This window comes from Dendrobates tinctorius, unplaced genomic scaffold (assembly GCF_039654945.1).
Source record: "Dendrobates tinctorius isolate UK_male_01 unplaced genomic scaffold, ASM3965494v1 ptg000231l, whole genome shotgun sequence".
NCBI lineage: Eukaryota > Metazoa > Chordata > Amphibia > Anura > Dendrobatidae > Dendrobates > Dendrobates tinctorius.
The window spans coordinates 8,464,571-8,484,890 of NW_027361898.1; the positions used below are offsets into that span (position 1 = coordinate 8,464,571).

Consider the following 20,320-nt stretch of genomic DNA (forward strand, 5'->3'; position numbering starts at 1 on the left):
CTCTCTCTTACCCAGTGAGGGGTGGGTTTCCTGGGATGAGCAATGGAACCAAGTCCCAGGCTTCTGTTTCCCAGATCAGGCCGGGGAGGAGCAGGAGAAATCAGCAACTGGCCTGCACATCAGAGGACTCGGGGGTGAGACGCTCCACCAGGAGTCACAGCAATGTGACTCCTACTCCCCCAGGGTCTGAAGAGACCCAGAGAAGCCGCAAGGCTTCCAACATGGAGGAGTAGTCTGCTAGCAGCAAGCATGATGGCGGTCCTTCCAGAGGAAAGCTGAGTGCTCACGGAGGTGAGGCCGACCTCACTGAAGAAGGTGGGGGGCTGCAGAGACCCAAGGAGCCTGTATCCACCTATGCCTCCCGGGTCATGAGCCACCTCCGTGAGTACGAAGTAAGACCCTGAGGAGGCTCCGGGAGGAGCTGCGCTGTACAAGTGCCAAAGCTGCAGGTGCCCCCAGACCAAGGAAGAATCAGTTCCAGGCGGAGGTAAAGAGGCTGAAGCTTGAAGTTAATGAGCTGGAGGTGAGGAAAGCATTCCTTAGAGAAAAAAGTGGACCACTTAAAGAAAAACTACTGAATGAGGACAGATGCAGAGAAATGGCTGATAAGAGAGAGCAAAGGCAGATGGGGCTGCACCCTGAGAGCCAGGTGGATGATGATAATGACCAGCAGAAAGCCCCACCTGGCAGCCTGCAAAGTCACCCACACGTGCAGCGAGATCCCTGCTGGACAGGCGACATTGACATCTGGTCGCAGTTCTGCTGGCTCTGGGGAGGACAGTGATAACAGCAACCAGGGAGGGGCGCTAATGGCGGAGATCAAGCTCCTGGAGTCCCTTGTGTGCCTTCAGAATTTCCATCTTGGTGACGATTTACCAGAGGAGGCACCTGGGGGCCAGAAGAAAAAGACAAGACCAAGCCAAAGCTCCAGGAAGTGGTAAGCTACGTGTATGCCCCCCTCCCTGTACCCCCTGAGTCAGCTGCAGGGACTGTATAACCCCATTGCCCAGCCCAGCCCGGGTTCTGCTGTGGATCCGATGCAAAGGCGCAGGGAGAGTACAGAGAACGGTAGTGAGGCGCAGAGCTCTGTCTCTGCTTGTAGCAGCGGGGACATAGCAGCAGGTGCATCAGCCGAGAGGCTGGACAGTGAGGGCAGCCCGGCGGCAGGCATACAGTTAAGCCACGATACTGTGGTGCGCTCCTCAGTGGTAGGGGGGAGTGGCCCAGTGTCGGGGGCAGCTCCGGTAGCCTCAGCGCCCCTGAATGCTGTTGCCGCTGATCACTTAGTTGAGAAGCGGCCGCAGTGTGAGGGGGTTGTTGGGGCTGGGCGTTCCGATCCTCCCAAAGTCCTGTTAAGGATCAGCGGCGCCTCACAGCGACTAAGGATCAGCGGCGCTTGATATCAACAATAAAGCAGCGGAAAATATCAACTGATGATGCGGAGGGCACACGTAAGTCCAGGGGTGAGGTCGCCTCCAGTTCTGTGGAGGAGACTGAGCCCCTTGTGCCTGATGATGCGGAGATCAAAATGTCACCCCCTGTTGTCACTGGTCCAGCAGGAGTGAATGTTGAAAATTCTTTGTCTAGTGGTGTGGTTGCTCGTTTGGTGGAGAGTGGGGGTGTTATGGAGGTGGGTAATAGTGATACTATCGGTGTTGATGTGGTCACTGGTCCGGTTGCCCCCCGGCAGTGGCAGAACCCGTTAGGAGTTATGCCGCTGTCACCTCCGGGGGAAATAGGGCATCCTCCTCGTCTCCGGGCTCTGGGGACGGCATGTTGCAGCGGCGTCTCCTAGAGGCTCTAAAGAAGGGGGAGAAATCACTAATGGTAGAGGGTCGAGAGGTTGATCTATCCTTCTGGATAGGGGAAATACAGTGTGGTCCCTCCTGACAACCAGGCAAGGTATTGTGCGTAGGAATGTGGTCCGTCATCGTGGAGGGGCAGTGATGCGTGTCCTCCATGGTCTATGGTTGTGGAGCTCCTACTGAGGATGGTGACATCTACGCCTTGATACATCCCTATTCCACGCATTAGTTTGATTTCAGCTTTGTTCGGCTAGTGGTGCTTGACCTCTTCTGGTCGAATTATGAGTTGGCAAAAAATGAGCCCGGCTGGCAAGACTTTGCCATCCAGGCGGTGTCTCGCCAAAATCAAGTCAAGAAAGTGACCGTGATGACTTGTAACGAGATGCTTTTTGATTATGACATCATGACGTGGCTTGGCCGATATGGAGAGGTGGTGGAGTTGCCAAAAAAAAACCGTGATGAGTTTGGTATCTGGTCAAGGGCCTGGACGTTTATGGTAAAACTTAAGCGTTCAGGTGGTACGGTTGCCCACATTCCATCACCTGTCTTCCTGGGTAGGGATCGTATCCAGGTCTTCTACCAGGGGCAACAGTAGCTCTGTCACAGGTGCAGCGACCCCACACACTTCAGTGCAAACTGCACTGTGCAGAAAAGTGCATTGTGTGGGGATATCGGCCATCTTGCTGCATCTTGTGTGGAGATTAGGTGCCACCTGTGTGGTGACTTGGATCACCCATTCAGACGTTGGTCTCGCTCCTTCGCTAATGCAGCCGTGACCCCGGTGGGAGAAAGCAGTGAGGCTGATTCTGCTGGGGAAGGGTCTAGCAGGGGTGAGGGAGCTGAGGGGCCAAGGAGGAAAAGCAATAAAAAGACGCCTGCACAGCTGAGGCGACTAGAGAAGCGCAGACAGGAGAGGGAGCTGGGCGAGCCCCGGGCTACTGAGGTGGCCCCTGACCTGGACGCCAGGCTTACTGGTGTGGCCCGGAGGGATGATGAGTTGGATTAGGAGGTCAGGAGGATCCACAGGGAGGAAAGCGCCACTGCCTCCGAATCCTCCCATTATGAATGTATGGATGAGGATAGTAGGCAGTGGCTAGAGAACAAGAGTAAGCTCGGCACCAAAAAGAAGAGAAAGAAGGGAGATAAAACATCTTCTCCCGCTCTAACCAAGGTACCAAAGGAAGGAAAAACTGACTCCCCTCTGGTTGTTCTAACTGGTTCCAAGCTCTTGAGAACATCTCTTCCCCTGAGGAGGAAGTTGAGGGTGACGTCCCGGCTTTGGCGGGGCTTACAGGGGGTGTCGAGTCTCCTTTTTCTGGGAATGTAAGGTCCTTGGAGGGAATGACTGACCCAGAGTCCAGAGACGAGGACGATAAAAAGAAAAAACATGCGGGAATGGACACCTCCGTGTCATGAAAGAGGGGGAAGGATTCCTCCTCTGAGGCAGAGAATAAGGGGAGTGGGAAGAAGAAACAGGGATTTTTGTGGTACTCACCGTAAAATCCTTTTCTCCGAGACACTCATTGAGGGACACAGTGGGTGTCTGTGGGTGTATGCTACTTTCGCCAGGAGGCTGACACTAAGTGAATTAAAAAAAGGTTAGCTCCTCCTCCGCCGTATACACCCTTGCCTCGATTGCAGGCAAAACCAGTTAGGTGCAAAAGCAGTAGGAGATCAAAAAGAAGACAAAATCAACCTTAATGCAGGTAACAACATGTCTAGAAAACCCGCCTAATATCAAAAATACATATTAGTAAACAAAAAAAGGAGCCAATTGGCTAACAGGGTGGGTGCTATGTCCCCCAATGAGCGTCTTGGAGAAAAGGATTTTACGGTGAGTACCACAAAAATCCCTGTTTGTCCTTCGCCTCATTGGGGGACACAGGACTGTGGGATGTCCTAAAGCAGTCCCTGGGTGAGAAGTCGACTCAATAGTCCAAGCTATACGCACCTACTGTCTAAAGGTGTGCCACTGCTGCTTGGAGGATCCTTCTACCCAGGCTTGCATCTGCTGAAGCCTGAGTAAGGACATTGTAGTGTTTGGAGAATGTGTGCAGGCTGGACCAGGTTGCCGCCTTGCAAACCTTCTCCGCCCACTGCTTGAGTTGAGTGAGCTCCGATCCCTGCTGGAACAGCTGCATCTCTGATGCAGTAGGATTCCTGAATCGTCAGACAAATCCACCTGGCTATGGTCGATCTTGAGGCAGCAAGGCTCTTCCTGCGACCCTAGGGGAGCACGAACAGCATGTCTGTCTGACGAAAGGATGCCGTCTGTAACACGTGCCTCATGAGAGTTCTCACCAGATCCCATGTGTGAAGAGCCTTTTCCACATGGTGTACAGGTGCTGGGCAAAAGGAGGGCAAGACAATGTCCTCATTAATGTGAAATGAAGGAACGACCTTCGGCAGAAATGTGAGACCCCTTGGATGAAGGTCTTTACCTGCAGATTGCGTCATGAATTCTCTCTCTGGCGTCCCTCTGGTGATTACTGAAGATAGTGGAACTTGTCAGATTGAGAGTTCTCTTTCTGGGCTCCCTCTGGTGGTTACTGGAGGTAGTGAGGTGTTCTGATTGACAGAGGCTTGCCACCTGATAATGAGGAAGATTGGAGAGCTGGGATTTCTGATTGGGATTTAAGACAGCTGACTCCCTCTATCCCTGCTGGTGATTTTCTTTCAGTGCCTTCTGAGGTCTGATGTCTCCTGCTCTTTCCCTGCATGTTCAGCTAAGTGGTTCATTTGCTATTCTGTTTGCATTTGATCTGGTTTTGTTTATCTCTGCTTTGTGCGGGTCAGCTAGCTCCGGCTGGGGCTGTGCTGAATCACCGCCCATATGTTACTGCATGTGCCAGTTTGGTTTGTCCCCTTTTATATTGGTTTCTTTTTGCTTTGCTTTCAGAATATTAAAGAGTGCTGATATAGTGGGGGGCGAAGTCGTGCGACTTCAGTATTTTTGTGCATCAGACGTGTTGGACCTTTTGCAGGGTTTTTTACGTGATTGCAGACAGTATCTTTCCTTTCCTGTCCTGTCTAGTCAGTGTGGGCCCCATCATTTGCTCAGTCTATTTTTCTGCCTGCGTTTGTGTTTTCATCTTAGAAGTATCATTTCTCCTTGCGGAGAATGACATGCTAAGCATGTCGAGGTGAGGAGACTTAAAGCTGCAATGCTCCTCTGGAAAATATGCTAATTATGCAAATTGTCTCTTCAGAGAGGAAGAGGACTAGAACTCTAGTGCCACCTATTGGAGGTAGCAATCCTAAAAGTCAATGTTGACCCTTTAACGAGCCTAGTTACATGACTTAGGATAAAAGCCAAACCAGAATCTCCATTTGCAGACACTGTGTTTCGGGGTACTGCCCCTCATCAGTGCAAAGTGGGAGATCTAGTTTGGCTGTGGGAGAGGCGTCTGACCGATATCCAAGAAGTATCATTTCTCCTTGCGGAGAATGACATGCTAAGCATGTCGAGGTGAGGAGACTTAAAGCTCGAAACACAGTGTCTGCAAATGGAGATTTTGGCTTGGCTTTTATCCTAAGTCATGTAACTAGGCTCGTTAAAGGGTCAACATTGACTTTTAGGATTGCTACCTCCAATAGGTGGCACTAGAGTTCTAGTCCTCTTCCTCTCTGAAGAGACAATTTGCATAATTAGCATGTTTTCATCTTGTCTCACCAACAATATATGTTTGGGGGCTATCTATTTCTTTGGAGTCTGCTCCGGGGAAGTTTAGATTTCCCCTTTCTTGCTTTAGGCTTATTTAGCTCTCCGGCTGTGCCGAGGCGTCTAGGATCATCGTAGGTACGCTCCACGGCTACTGCTAGTTGTGTGGATAGTGTCAGGGGTCTGCATCCGCTTAGTTACCAACTTCTCTAGTTTTCTGTGGCTTACCAACCTCTGTGGTTTTCTGGGCCTGCTATCCTCCTCGGTGACCCATTCATAACAAGATTGGTAGCAATCCTGCGCTGGAAATGGATGGATAAGGCCGAAATCTATCTCCTGAGGGAACTTGGAGCTAAACCGGAGTCTAAGCCAGACTGGAGAAAGGCTAAAATGTTGGGAATAGAGAATCTCAGTTGAGAACAGCTGCGGTCCCTACACCACTTGAAGAAAATCTTCCAAGTGTGGTGGTAAATATGTGCTGAGGCGGGATTCTGGGCGCTAATCATTGTAGCAACCACACTGCGGCCGAACCCAGCCTGGGTCAGAATCCTAGATTCAACAGTCAAGCTGTCAAACACAGGGCCGCTGAGTTTGGGGGGTAGATCGGGCCCTGGGAAAGCAGGTCTGGGCGCTCTAGCAGCCGCCAGGGGACGTCGGCGAGTAGCTGCACTAGGTCTGTGTACCACGCCCGACGAAGCAAATCTGGGGCCATCAGAATCACTGGAACTTCCTATGCCTTGACCTTCTTGATGACCCTCGGAAGTAGTGCAGCGGAGGAAATAGGTATGGGAGGCGAAACTGGTTCCATGGCAGAACCAACACATCCACAGCGATTGCCTGCGGGTCCCGGGACCGAGCGACAAATGTGGGCACTTTGGCATTCACCCTGGAAGCCATCAGGTCCACATCCGGAGTTTCCCAACGTTGGCAAATCTGCCCGAAGACCTCGGGGTGTAGTGACCCTTCCCCGGACGCCCGGGATGTGCACCGCCGAGATCACCGAGTGGTTTCTTTTGGCCCAGCGGAGAACGTACCCCACCTCGTGCATAGCCGCCCTGCTGCGGTTGCCCCCCTGATGATTTATGTAAGCCACGGCCGCGGCATTGTCCGATTGGATCCGGACAGGGCAGCCTGCTAGAAGATTATGGAAATGCTGCAAAGCCAGACGAATTGCTCGTATCTCTAGCAAATTGATCGGGAGGCGTGCTTCCCTCGGCGACCAACGTCCTTGGGTCATGTTCCCCAGCCGAGGAGGCTGGCGTCTGTTGTGACCACCAGCCAATTGTCCGAGGGAAAAGGTTTCCCCTAAAGAAGGGAGGAACTGATTGTCCACCACCCGAATGCCTGTCTGACCTGCGCGGACAAATGGCACCGGCGATCGAGAGTAAATGGGTTCTTGTCCCAGGATGACAAGAGGGCGTGCTGCACGGGGTGAAGATGGAGCTGGGCAAACGGAATTGCTTCCATTGCTGCCACCATTTTCCCCTAGGACCCTCATGCAGAAACGGATGGTATGAAGGACTGGTTGGTGAAGTGTCCGGACTCCCTGCCGGAGAGCTAGGGCCTTGTCCCGAGGGAGAATTACCAAGCCTCGGGAAGTGTCCAAGATCATCCCTAAAAAGGAAATCCTCTGAGTTGGAACAGGGGATAATTTCTTCAGATTGACCAACCACCCCAAGCGGGAAAGATTATCTAGCGTGATGTTGACGCTCTCCTCGCATGCTCGAAGGGGGCGGGACTTCCGCCCACGGCCTAGCGACGGCCGAAGCCGGGGGCTGGATTTTTGGTGCCCACCCGCGACGGAGGGGGGGGGCGCCCACCGGACACAGAGGCCTAGGCCGGTGATAAGGATCCGTCACTGCCGGACACCCGAAAACGCCCGATGGCGCCATACTTGCAGCGGAAGCTGCACCTCTCTGAGAAATGGGGCTATGGACCGACCTGCCCTGGGGAACGCTGCTACAGGAGCCGTCCCAGGCCACCCTCCTCCATGATCCCTCATGACACTTAAGCTCCAGCTCAGGTTAGAGGGGAGGGGGGCTGCATAAAGGACGGTTCAGGCACCCTAGCTCCATCTTCCCTATAGGGGATGAGGAAAGGGACCGTCCGCCACCTTCTATCACCGCAGTCCTTGCATTGGTGATGCAGTCGGGGATGCATGGACTATCCTATGATAGAGACAGCCTAGGGTTTCAATACCTTAGGGTGGTCAGGGCTCAGTACGGCATCATGTCCCACATTGCGGGAGAGGATACGTGGAGGCGACGCTCGCCCGTTGTTGCTTTGGGGAAATCGAACCCTTTTAATAGGGTCCGTCGACCCTGTCGCATCTTTATGGAAAAAAAAAAAAAAAAGTCTGGGGAAAAAAAAAAAAAAGATCAGACGTGTGCTCCAATGGACACTAAGCATGAACTGGTTTCGCCTGCAGTCGAGGCGAGGGTGTATACGGCGAAGGAAGAGCTAACCTTTTTTCATTCACTTAGTGTCAGCCTCCTGGCCGGCAGTAGTATACACCCACAGTCCTGTGTCCCCCAATGAGGCAAAGGAGAAAGCCATTTAACTCAATCACTAATGATGGCGGTACCCACTCCGTTGGTGCTGGTGTCCATTAAGGTTGCCAGCATAAAGTCAAATACAGCTAGATTTGTGGCATTTGATTTTGATTTTCTCAGCCGGGTGGAAGCTAACATTTTCTTTTTGCAAGAGACCAGGCTGCCAAAAATAAGAGTGAGTGGAGACTCGGGCCCTCCTATTGGTCTCTTGCAGCTGAGCCGTATAGTGGAGTGGCGGTCCTTTTAACTGCACCGGTGGAATGCCGACGGGTTATTGAGTTAGACATGGGAAGGTGCCTGATCTTAGATGTCCTCTTGAAGGGACAAGAGCTCAGGCTCATTAACATCTATGGTCCCCAATCTAAGTGGGACCGAAAGTGTCTCTTTATGAGGTTCAAGCCCTACCTTTTTACAAGTCGGCAGGTTGTCTTTGATGGGGAATTCAATACTGTCACGAGGCCCCGAGATAGAGGAGGTTCCAGAGACAAGCTGACTTTTGATAGCGTCGTTTTTAATAATATAGCTAGTGAGGCTCCCCTGGTGGATGTCCACATTCGGCACACCCTAGGCCACGAGTGGTTCACCCATCATAGAGGTAACTGTAGATCCAGAATAGATAGCATCCTGCTTTAAATAAAACCTGTCTCTTCAGCAGTGTCTGTTGTTGAGGTGGAGTTCTCCGACCACTGTTTAGTTTTGTTTTCTCTGAATGTTACAGAGACCCCCCCGGATGGGAAGAGGCTTTTGGAGGCCCAATTCATCTCTCTTGGAAGAAGCAGAGATAACACAGTCCTTTGAGGATTTTCTTCAGAGCCAGGTACCCTTACTGGATCTTTGTAGTAGTAAGTCAGAGTGGTGGGAGATGTTCAAGAAAAGGGTGGCGAGATTCTTCCACCAGCTCTCGAGCCTCATGAGTCTGAGCAGGTACCGCCTGTATCAGGGTCTGAAGAGGAACCTCGAGCATCTTGTCTCAACTGGAGGTAGCCGTGAGGAGATCTCCAGAGTGAAATCTTTGCTTATGAGGTGTCAGTACGATAGAAACACATCTTTGGTTTTTGAGAGGGATTACGGGAAGTACCGCTTGCACGACCCTTACAGAAACTGCAAGATGTCAGTGAATAGTAAAGTGGTTGCAGGACTGGTCGACACTATGGGGTCCCTGAGGCGATCTAGATCAGGGATCTTGGAAGTTGTCAGATCCTTCTACTCGCACCTCTTGAGGAAGAGGGATCTTGATTGGGATGAGATGTCGGCTTTCCTGGCTGAAGCCGTTCCCAAACCAGGGGTAGACCCCTCTCTTGACATTTTGACAGAGATGATCAGGCAAAAAGGAAGTTAAGTTGGCGATTGAAGGGCTTGCCAAAAAAAAAAAAAATCGCCCGGTCCAGATGGCTTAACATCTGAGTTCTATAAGACCTTTAAGGACGCTTTGGTTCCCCTCTTGACTGAGGTATTCAATGAGTGTCTTTCCTCAGGTACTGTGCCAAAGTCAATGAGGAGGTCTGCCCTGATCATCTTGTCAAATGGTAATGATCCATCTTGCATTGAGAATTGGCATCCCATAGCACTTCTCTATGCAGACAGGAAGGTTCTGCAAGCAAAGGTGTTTAATCTACTGGTGAAATTTGCACCCCGACTCCTTTCAGAGGCTCAGCATTGCTCTGTTCCAGGCCGCAGAGATATGGCCTGCCGGGGGGGGTTATTAATTGCCTTAAGACCTTTCATGGTGGGGTAGAGAGTTTCCCGGATTGATAGCTCTTTGGAGGTTGGATCTGGTATTCGCCAGGGTTGTTCGTTGTGCCCGCAGCTGTACTTGTTTGCGATTGACCCATTTCTTAGACTGAACCTGGTCAAGAGGGAGGATACTTACCGTACACGAGACTAGGAGGGTTGGGTATGGTCAACCCTGTGGTATTCCTTGCGCATACCTTCATTAAAATCAATATTGCAAACCTCTGGAAACAGAAGGCTCCTCCGTGGGTATTCTCCGTGTGTGAGGGACAATCTGAAGTGTAAGAGCTCTGAGGACAGGAACTGTCCTTGGGAGCATTGTGGTACCGTGCTGGAAAGCATGGACCACTTCCCGCTTTGTTGTCCCTTCAACACAGAGGTGTGCAACATGGTGGGCGCCTCCATTGGCTGGTCTCGACTGGCTGTTCTCTCCTATGCGGAATGGGCCTACAGAACATTCAGAGACCTTGGTGGTCGGGACCGCTGCACCTTATTTCTTGTTAGCGCAGTGGTTAGGTATCACATGTGGAACACACGGTGCTTAGTACCGATGCAACGGAAAATCCTCCCAGTGGACGATGTGTTTAGGACCATACTCGGTGACCTGGTGAAGGTGCGCTCTCTGGAGTATGGGAGACTGGGCACACGTAGGGCCGCTCTCTTCTGGAGGGGGTTTTCTTTTAGTGTGCCCTAGTCTGGTCATCTCCTTTGCTGGTGGTGGGCTGCTGCTGACACTGTAGATATTTGCTTTGTGTGATCGGTATACAGTGATGTAGGGCTGCAGGCGCCGAACTTGGGCTTTGTCATTTGTGGTTATTGTAGTGTATGTTTATAGGGATATATATTGTATATAGGGATATAGATTTTGATGTAGGTATTAGGTTGGGTGGTGGGAAAAGGGGGGAGGTGGGTTTATCTTGTGGGACTATGGAACACTGGGGTGTTTGGGGGATAAACTAGCACTGCCTCATCTGGCCTCTGGACGTTGGACATGGACTGAGGCATGATTCGCAGGACCAACTCTTCAGTCAGTACGGGAGTTGGGAATGGTGAACTTGAGTGTGGGGTGTTTAGTCTTGTATATATTTGTATATTTTGTGGTTATTTTTATATATATATATATATATATATATATATATATATATATATATATATACACACACACATACATACATACATACATACACACACACACATATATATATTTATTAAAAAAATGTTTATGTACATATTTTTGTCGGCTTTTGTTTATTTTATTGTTTGTTGTTATTTTGTTTTGTGACCGGACCAGAAGGAGTAAATTATTATTATTAGTTATTATTCTGTATATATAATATGTGTGAGAAGATAATGAGCGGCTGTACCATTGTTCAGTATAATGATTATTTTCTGGCTGATATTTTATGCTTCTGTTATTATTATGTTTTTCATTTTTATAATAAAAGAGCTACAGGACGCAACTCAGGATCAGTAATGTAATTTGTGTACACAGTAACTGCACCAGCAGAATAGTGAGTGCAGCTCTGGAGTATAATGCAGGATGTAGCTCAGGATCAGTAATGTAATGTATGTACACAGTGGCTGCACCAGCAGAATAGTGAGTGCAGCTCTGGAGTATAATACAGGAGGTAACTCAGGATCAGTACAGGATCAGTAATGTAATGGATGTACACAGTGACTGCATCAGCAGAATAGTGAGTGCAGCGCTGGAGTATAATACAGGATGTAACTCAGGATCAGTAATGTAATGTATGTACACTGTGACTGCACCAGCAGAATAGTGAGTGCAGCTCTGGAGTATAATACAGGATGTAACTCAGGATTAGTGCAGAATAAGTAATGTAATTTATGTACACAGTGACTGCACCAGCAGAATAGTGCGTGCAGCTCTGGAGTATAATACAGGATGTATGTACACAGTGGCTGCACCAGCAGAATAGTGAGTGCAGCTCTGGAGTATAATACAGGAGGTAACTCAGGATCAGTACAGGATCAGTAATGTAATGGATGTACACAGTGACTGCATCAGCAGAATAGTGAGTGCAGCGCTGGAGTATAATACAGGATGTAACTCAGGATCAGTAATGTAATGTATGTACATAGTGACTGCACCAGCAAAAATAGTGAGTGTAGCTCTGAAGTATAATACAGGACGTAACTCAGGATCAGTAATGTATGTACACAGTGACTGCACCAGCAGAATAGTGAGTGCAGCTCTGGGGTACAATAATAATGTAATTCAGGATCAGTACTGGATCAGTAATGTAATGTATGTATAGATATAGATAAAATATAACTAATTATTAAGACATTTTTATATCATCACGGAGGGGTCAGTGGGTCTCCAAATGTCATGTCTGACAAATATTATAGCAGTGAGGCTCATTCTATACATCAATATTTTTGGACAAAAAATGTAAGAAACTACAGTCCTGAAAAACTCACCGTCTGGTAGGGCAGGCCGCAGGTAAGAATAACCCTCCCATCTCGCCTGGCAATCTGCAAGACAAAATCAACAACGACAATACTATGAGATCAATACACTATAAAACCAAGTGGTCAAATGTAACAAACTCTTACAAAGAGCAGGATCTTTGCAACCAAGGATTGATTCCCGTAGCAATAATTAATTATGGTAGAGATGAGGTCCGGGTACTAATGAGCTAACCACTGGTGCCGTCTGATGAAACCCCACTAAGGCAGCATATACAACTCTGGCAAAAACTAAGAGACCACTGCACAGTTTTATAAAAATCAGCTTCTCTACATGCCTGACAGTCATTCCATTCCAGTGTCAGTTGAATTCCAACCAAAGCACATCTCATTCTACTTAATGTGCTTCTGATTAGGACGGTGATCACCTGAACCAAATCTTATTTAACGAAGTATAAAAATCCCTGCTGTGGTGTTCACAATCCTCTTGCAATAGGACAAGCTGGATGGCAAAACAAGTGCTAGTAATATCCCAAAAGTAATAAGAATTAAAAAATAACTTTTAACCATGCCAAAGGAGTTGAAAAGAAAAGCCTTGAGTGACGAAAAGAAGGGCTAAGTTCTGGCTTTACTAGCAGAAGGAAGCAGTGAGTGTCATGTTGCCTCCATCCTTAAAATTTCTAAGATGGCATTCCATTACAACAAGGTCAAGCAGCAAATATTAGAAACAAGAAAAGCTACAGACTGGCAAAGGGCGAAAACGACTCTCCACTGACCGGAATGACCATCATCTTATTCGAATGTCAATCGACAACCACAGGATGACATCAAGTGACCTAAAAAGGAATGGCAAATGGCAGCTTGGGTGAAGTGCATGGCAAGAACAGTTCGTAACAGGCTCCTAGAGGCAGGGCTCAAGTCATGTTAAGCTAGAAAAAACAGGATTTTTGGGTTGCTTACCGTAAAATCTGTTTCTCGGAGCCTTCATTGGGGGACACAGAGACCATGGGTGTATGCTGCTGCCACTAGGAGGCTGACACTATGCAAATAAGAAAGTTAGCTCCTCCTCCGCAGTATACACCTCACCGACAGGAAGTAAGATATCCAGTTAGTGAGAAAGCAGTAGGAGAAGCAACAGAATAGAGAATAAACAGACAACTCAACTGTAAACCTAAAACACATAGCAAATAACAGGAGTTGTAAAACATGGGAGGGTGCTGTGTCCCCCAATGAAGGCTCCGAGAAACAGATTTTACGGTAAGCAACCCAAAAATCCTGTTTTCTCTATCGCTTCATTGGGGGACACAGAGACCATGGGACGTCCCAAAGCAGTCCCTGGGGAGGTAAATCAAACTTCCATCAGGCCAGCGGACTCACCACTGCTGCCTGCAGGATCCTTCTTCATAGGCTGGCATCCGCCGAAGCGTAGGTGTGGACCCTGTAGAATTTCACAAACGTGTGAACAGATGACCAGGTTGCAGCTTTGCAAAGCTGCAGAGCAGAAGCTGTGTGGTGCAACGCCTAGGAGGCACTCACTGCCCGGGTAGAGTGAGCTCTAATTCCAGGAGGGACCACTCGATGCTTGACCCGGTAGGCTTCCAAAATTGCCGATCTGATCCAGCGAGCAATAGTAGCCTTGAAGGCCGTCTGACCTCTCCGCGCATCATCTGGAATGACGAAGAGAGAGACTGTGTTCCGCAAGGGAGTCGTCCTAGCGAGGTAGACTTTCATCGCCCTGACCAGGTCTAGCTTGTTCAAGGAGCGTTCAAAGAGGATGAGTTGGACCTGGACAAAAGGACGGGAGAACAATATCCTCATACAGGTGGAAAGTGGACACCACCTTAGGAAGGAAAGAGGGCGGAGGCCGCAGGACCACCTTATCCTGGTGGGGTACCAAGAAAGGGGAGCGACAAGAAAGGGCCGTCAATTCTGACACACGCCGGATGGAGGTGATGGCCACCAGGAAGGCAACTTTCCAGGAGAGAAGGGATAGGGAAACTTCCCTGAGAGGTTGGAAGGGTGGACCTTGCAGAACCTCGAGAACCAGATTAAGATCCCATGGATCCACAGGCGTGCGGTACGGAGGTGCCGCATGAGCCACCCCTGAAGGAAGGTCTTGACCTGCGGATGGGAGGCCAACGACTTCTGGAACAGAATGGAAAGCGCCGAAACTTGACCTTTTAAAGAGCTGAGGGCAAGGCCTGCATCAAGGCCTGTCTGGAGGAACGCCAGGACAGAAGGGAATGAAAAAGGACATGGGCGGAATGTTATTGGCCTAGCTCCAAGTGAAATAGGCCTTCCACGTACGATAATAAATTTTGGAAGATGAAGGCTTTCTAGCCCGGATCATGGTGTGAATAACCCGATCCGAAAAACCTGATCGTTTCAGAACCGCGGTCTCAACAGCCATGCCGTTAAATAGAGCAGCTGAGAATTAGGGTGGCAAATCGGACCCTGAGACAGCAGGTCTGCTCTGTCTGGAAGCTTCCAGGGGGCGTCCGCGAGCAGGTTGACGATGGCCGCGAACCAAGATCTTCTGGGCCAATCAGGAGTGATGATGATGACTGGAACCCCTACCGCCTTGATTTTCTTCAACAATTTGGGAAGAAGAGGAAGGGGAGGGAAAAGGTAGGGGAGCTCGAACTGAGACCAAGGAATGGTCAGAGCATCGGCGCCCACTGCAAGAGGATCTCGGGCCCTGGATACGAACTGTGGGACTTTGCTGTTTAGGCGAGACGCCAGCAGATCTACGTCTGGAGTCCCCCAACGACGGCAAAGCTGATGAAAGACGTCCGGATGTAAGGACCACTCTCCCGCTGCGAGACCACGTGGCTGTGAAAAACGGCGGTCCAGTTGTCTACGCTGGGAATGTGCACCGCGGAAATCGCTGGGACTGATACCTCTGCCCAGTGAAGAATCTTGGACACTTCCGCTAGAGCTGAGGAACTTCGTGACCCCCCCTTGGAGATTGACATATGCCACCGCTGTGGCATTGTCTGTCTGAATTCGGATTGCAGACCCATGAGAAGCTTTTCCCAGTGAATGAGAGACAGATAAATCACCCGTATCTTGAGGACGTTGATAGGCAGAGTTGTGTATTGAGTCGACCACCGACCCTGAACAGCGTGATTGCGAAACACTGTACCCCAGCCTAAAAGACTGGCATTCGTTGTCACAATCTGCTAGTGAATCGGAAGGAATTACCTGCCCAGAGAAAAGAGAGGTGACGCCAGCCACCAATTGAGGGATTGTTTGACCCGGGGCGAAAGGTGAATTGGCCGATCCAGGGAAAGGACAGACCTGTTCCACTGAGACAGGATGGCTTGTTGAAGCGGTCTTGAGTGAAATTGGGCAAAGGGAACCGCTTCGGCCGTCGCCACCATCTTACCTAAGACTTTCAGGGCTGACCGGAGAGATGGAAGCCGTGTGCTCTGCAGTGACCGTACATCTCGCCGCAGAGAGATCATTTTCTCTAGTGGGAGAAAAACCCTTGATCGACGGGTGTCGAACAATAGGCCTAGAAACACAAGACGCTGTGTCGGAACAAGGCAGGACATCGTTTGTTGACGAGCCACCCTAAATTGGACAGGGTGTCGAGAATGATGGGAAGACTTTGGCGAGTCTGTTGAAAAAACGGAGCTTTGATTAGAATGTCGTCGAGGTACGGAAAGAGGGCGAGACCTCTGATCCTCAACAAGGCGATCAACGACGCCATGATCTTTGTAAATACTCTGGGTGCGGTGGCGAGACCGAACGGCAGTGCGACAAACTGGTAGAGGACCTGGTGAAATGCGAAATGCAGGAATTTCTGATGCCCGGAAAGGATGGGCACATGCAGATAGGCATGTTGAATGTCAATTGAGCACATGAATTCCTGCGCTTCCATGGAAGCGATTACTGAACGAAGTGACTCCATCCTGAAATGTCGTAGACGGACCCTCCTGTTCAGTGACTTGAGGTCCAGGATGGGCTGGACCGCGCCGCCCCCTTTTTTTTTTTTTCGGTAATACAAACAGGTTTGAATAAACGTGTGAAACGTTCTGACTCGGGAACGGGCACAATCACCCCGGAACTGAGGAGGGAAGCGATGGATGCAAAGAAACCCGGAACTAAGGCAGGGTCTTGTGGAGGTCGGGACTCGAAGAAACGATCCCGGGGCCGAGAAGCGGACTCTATCTTGTATCCTGAGGATACAACCTCCCCGACACAAGAGTCTTCTACTGAGGCAAGCTAGACGTCTCTGAAGAAAAGGAGTCGACCGCCCAGTTGTGAAGGCGCCTCGGGGTTTCGTTGATAGTCATGCTGATGTGGACCGTCCAGTTCTAGACCTGGAGGATATGCCCTGGGAGGAGTGAGATAGCCAGGAGGGAGTGGGCCTAAAGAAGACCTTCTTGCTATCCTGGCGTGCTTGCGGCCTTTGCTGGCTGGAAAAGGTTTCTGCCGTCGCGAAGCAGCGGAAGGACCGAAAGGGCAGAAACTGACGCCTTGGAGGAGGTCTACGAGGCTAGGACTGAGGGAGAAGAGAGCTTGTGCCTCCAGTGGCGTCCTTAATAATCTGGTCCAGCTGGGATCCGAAAAGACGCGCTCCCTGAAAAGGCAGATTGGTAAGGGACTTTTCTGAAGACAAATCCTCCTGCCAAGCCTTGAGCCAAAATGTACGCCGGATTGCTTCCACATTGCTGGACGCTTGAGCTGCGCTAGATGCAGCAACCAAGGAGGCCGAGACCAAATAATCCCCCGCATGGGAGATTTAGTTGGCTTGTTCAGCCAAACGCTCTGGTTGGGCTTTATCTAAAATGCCCTGGTGGATTTCCACCGCCCAAGTAGCTATGGCTTTAGCTATCCAAGCTGAAGCGAAGGCAGGGCTCAGCGCCATCGCAGCCGCTTCGAACGCTGACTTTGCTAAGGATTCTAAGATCCTATCGTTAGAATCCTTCAGAGACACCACACCTGAAATCGGGATGACCGTGCTGTTAGATAGTCTGGTCACGGGAGCGTCTATAGAGGGAGACGCCGACCAATTGCCGGTGAGCTCCTTTAGAAAATGGATACAGCACGCCGAGGCGCTCTTTGAAAGCGCCTGGCCGGATTTTCTGTCTCCCTGGTAAAGAGCTTGCCAAACACAGAGTGCGGGGCGAAGGCTCTGGAAAGGTGTTTCTGCCCGTCTGAACGAAACCTCCTGATCTGAGGGTTTCGCAGGGGAGTCCGTGATTTCGAAAGTGTGGTAAGTTGCAGCAATGAGGTTCTGTACCGTAACCTTCATGTCCGCGTCCTGGTCCGAATCCAGCTCTAAAATGTCTTCGGATGGCGCATCCGAGTACATCTCGCCTGATTCGTGGGAAGCACTATGAGGAGAGATGGGGCGAGGGGAGGATTCCGGCCGGAGATCCTGCCTGGGCCTTTGCGGCTCATGGTCGCTGTTGTTCCCTGCTGGATACTCTAGAAGTGTCCAGGGGCAGCTTATCAAGAACGGCAACTAGGGACTGAGACACCTTAGTAAGATCCGCCACCGATTGTGAGAGAGAAGAAGCCCAGCCAGGAATGGGGGATTCACTCTCACGGGTAGCCATAGGGGGCTCCTGGGCGGCGGGTTGAATGGAATTGCTGCAGTCGAGGTAGAGCAAGACATAATGAAGGGACAGTCACTGAAGGAGTACCGGAAGGTTGGGGGACAGAGAGGAGGGTGTCAGTCTGCAGAAGCAGAGCTACTCACGGTCCGTAGTCCTGTGGATAACCCCAGCAAGCGATGCTGCGCAGCTTGTGGATTTGCAGGATCGCGTGCAGAGTCCGGCTGACGGTGTCCGGCTGACAGGTCAGAGAAAATGGCGGCCGCCAGAGGAGACTAAGGGAGAAGCGCGCTCTTTCAGAGAAGACGAAGGGCGGAGCTAACCGCCGCGCTGAGAAAGGTACCGCCCGCTGGAAAAGGTGGGCTGGGCGCTGCGTTGTGCATAAGTCAGGGCGATTGGAGCAGGAGGAGAGGTGGTGGGCGGGCCTAGGACGGGCGGGAGAGAAGCCCGCCTGAGAATGACGGTGGGGGGCGTGGCTGCGACGCTGTAGTAGGCCCAAAGCGAAGCCGGGGCCTAAATTAATAGCAGCAGCCGCCTGTCAGCACGGGGCGGCGCGGACGTGACGCAGCATGAACGCTGCCGAGAGAATCCTGGCCGGGGTGAAGGAAGCGGGCTGTAGGGCAAATGCGGTGGCTGCCTGAAGGCACGGGACAGCCACGGAAGCCCGCAGCGCTACCGCAGCCCCACTCCAAAGAAAACGCTGTAGCTGCGACCGTGCCGCCTGAGGCGAATGGGGCCCAATACTTACCCTGTCCCGGACCCAAATGTTACCTGCTGAATAAAGGTACCTTGCTTGTCCTGGATTGAAGTATGTCCGCGCCTCATCCAACCGACAGGCTCTGGTAGGCGAGTGAGTGGGAGACGGACGACAAGGACCATCTGAATCGCTGACACGCATTCGTGTTGGCGTCCTCCTGGAAGGCTGCTGGTCCTGCTGCGGAGAGCTGTGAGGATACGGGGTGGCAGGACACACCGTACTCACAGTCTCTTTGTGGGACTACAGATGTGACTGTTCACTCTGTATCCCTCCGGAAAACCTGAAAGGAAACGACGCACATCGAGGTAGATATGGGTCTAATGAAAGACCCGAGTCCACCTCCTACTGACACTAAGCTAAACTGGATATCTTACTTCCTGTCGGTGAGGTGTATACTGCGGAGGAGGAGCTAACTTTTCTTATTTGCATAGTGTCAGCCTCCTAGTGGCAGCAGCATACACCCATGGTCTCTGTGTCCCCCAATGAAGCGATAGAGAAAAGCCTTTCAACAATGAGACGCAAAGGAGAGCCAGGCTGAAGTTTGCCAAAGACCATAAGGATTGGACCACAGGAGACTGAAGTAAGGTAATTTTCTCTGATGGGTCTAATTTTCAGCTTTGCCCAACACCTGGTTATCTAATGGTTAGACGGAGACCTGGAGAGGCGTACAAGCAACAATGTCTTGCACCCACTGTGAAATTTGGTGGAGGATCGGTGATGATCCGAGGATGCTTCAGCATGGCTGGAATTGGGCAGGTTAATCTTTGCAAAGGACGTATGAATAAAGCCGCATACAAGGTTATCCTGTAAAAACAGTTTATTCCTTCTGCTCAGGCAATGTTCCCCAACTTTGAGGACTGTTTTTTCCAGCAGGACAATGCGCCATGCCACACAGCTAGGTCATTCAATGTGTGGATGAAGAAGCACATCAAATCCCTGTCATGAGCAGCCCAATCTCCAGACCTGAACAACATTGAAAACCTCTGGAATGTAATCAAGAGGAAGATGGATAGTCACAAGTCATCAAACAAAGAAGAACTGCTTAAATTTTTGTACCAGGAGTGGCATAAGGTCACCCAAAAGCCAAAAGTAGTGTGAAAGACTGGTGGAAAGCATGCCAAGACGCATGAAAGCTGTGATTAAAAATCATGGTTATTTCACAAAACATTGATTTCTGAACTCTTCCTGAGTTAAAACATTAGTATTATTGTTTCTAAATGATTATGAACTTGTTTTCTTAGCATTATTCGAGGTCTGCAAGTACTGCATTGTTTGCTATTTTGACCATTTCTCATTTTCTGAAAATAAATACAAAATTTAGTGCTTGGAAATTCGAAGACATGTTGTCAAGTAGTTTATAGTATAAAAGAGCAATTTACATTTTACTTAAAAACATACCTAGAAAGAGAAAAATCAGACAAACTGAAAATTATGCAGTGGTCTCTTAATTTTTGCCAGAGCTGTATATGCAATATTTAGGTTTGTGCAGAGTATATCACAGCTACATCCAAACATGTGTATGGAGAAGTTTTACCTCTGATGCTTTCCTGTGGTCATCATCATTTTCCAACATCAAGACATCAACGCCCAAACATCGTAGATAGCGCCCCAGTCCCTGCAGCATATTGTCACAGATGACGCTGAATTCCGGCGGAGTCAGAGGTTTGGTTTGGGGAGCATTTTGGGGGGAGACCGCTTTGGGTGGAGCTTGCAATCTCTAGGACAATGTGACAATAGATTATTACTAGTTTTCTTCCATGTAAGTTCATTTAATGCATGGCAGAAAGCAGAAACATTAGTTATACGCTATGTAC

General features: G+C 50.0%; 1 protein-coding gene across 17 annotated transcripts in view; it reads right to left on the minus strand.

The window, feature by feature from the left end:
* The window catches only part of EXD3 (exonuclease 3'-5' domain containing 3), a 503,600-nt gene that overhangs the window by 239,057 nt on the left and 244,223 nt on the right, over window positions 1-20,320 (minus strand). For all 17 annotated transcript variants that reach the window (XM_073556078.1, XM_073556077.1, XM_073556075.1 and 14 more), the window contains 2 exons: window positions 20,041-20,223; window positions 12,195-12,248 (listed from right to left, as the gene is read on the minus strand). In XM_073556078.1, the coding sequence (XP_073412179.1) occupies window positions 12,195-12,248; window positions 20,041-20,223 (237 nt within the window). The remainder of the gene's footprint in view (window positions 1-12,194; window positions 12,249-20,040; window positions 20,224-20,320) is intronic.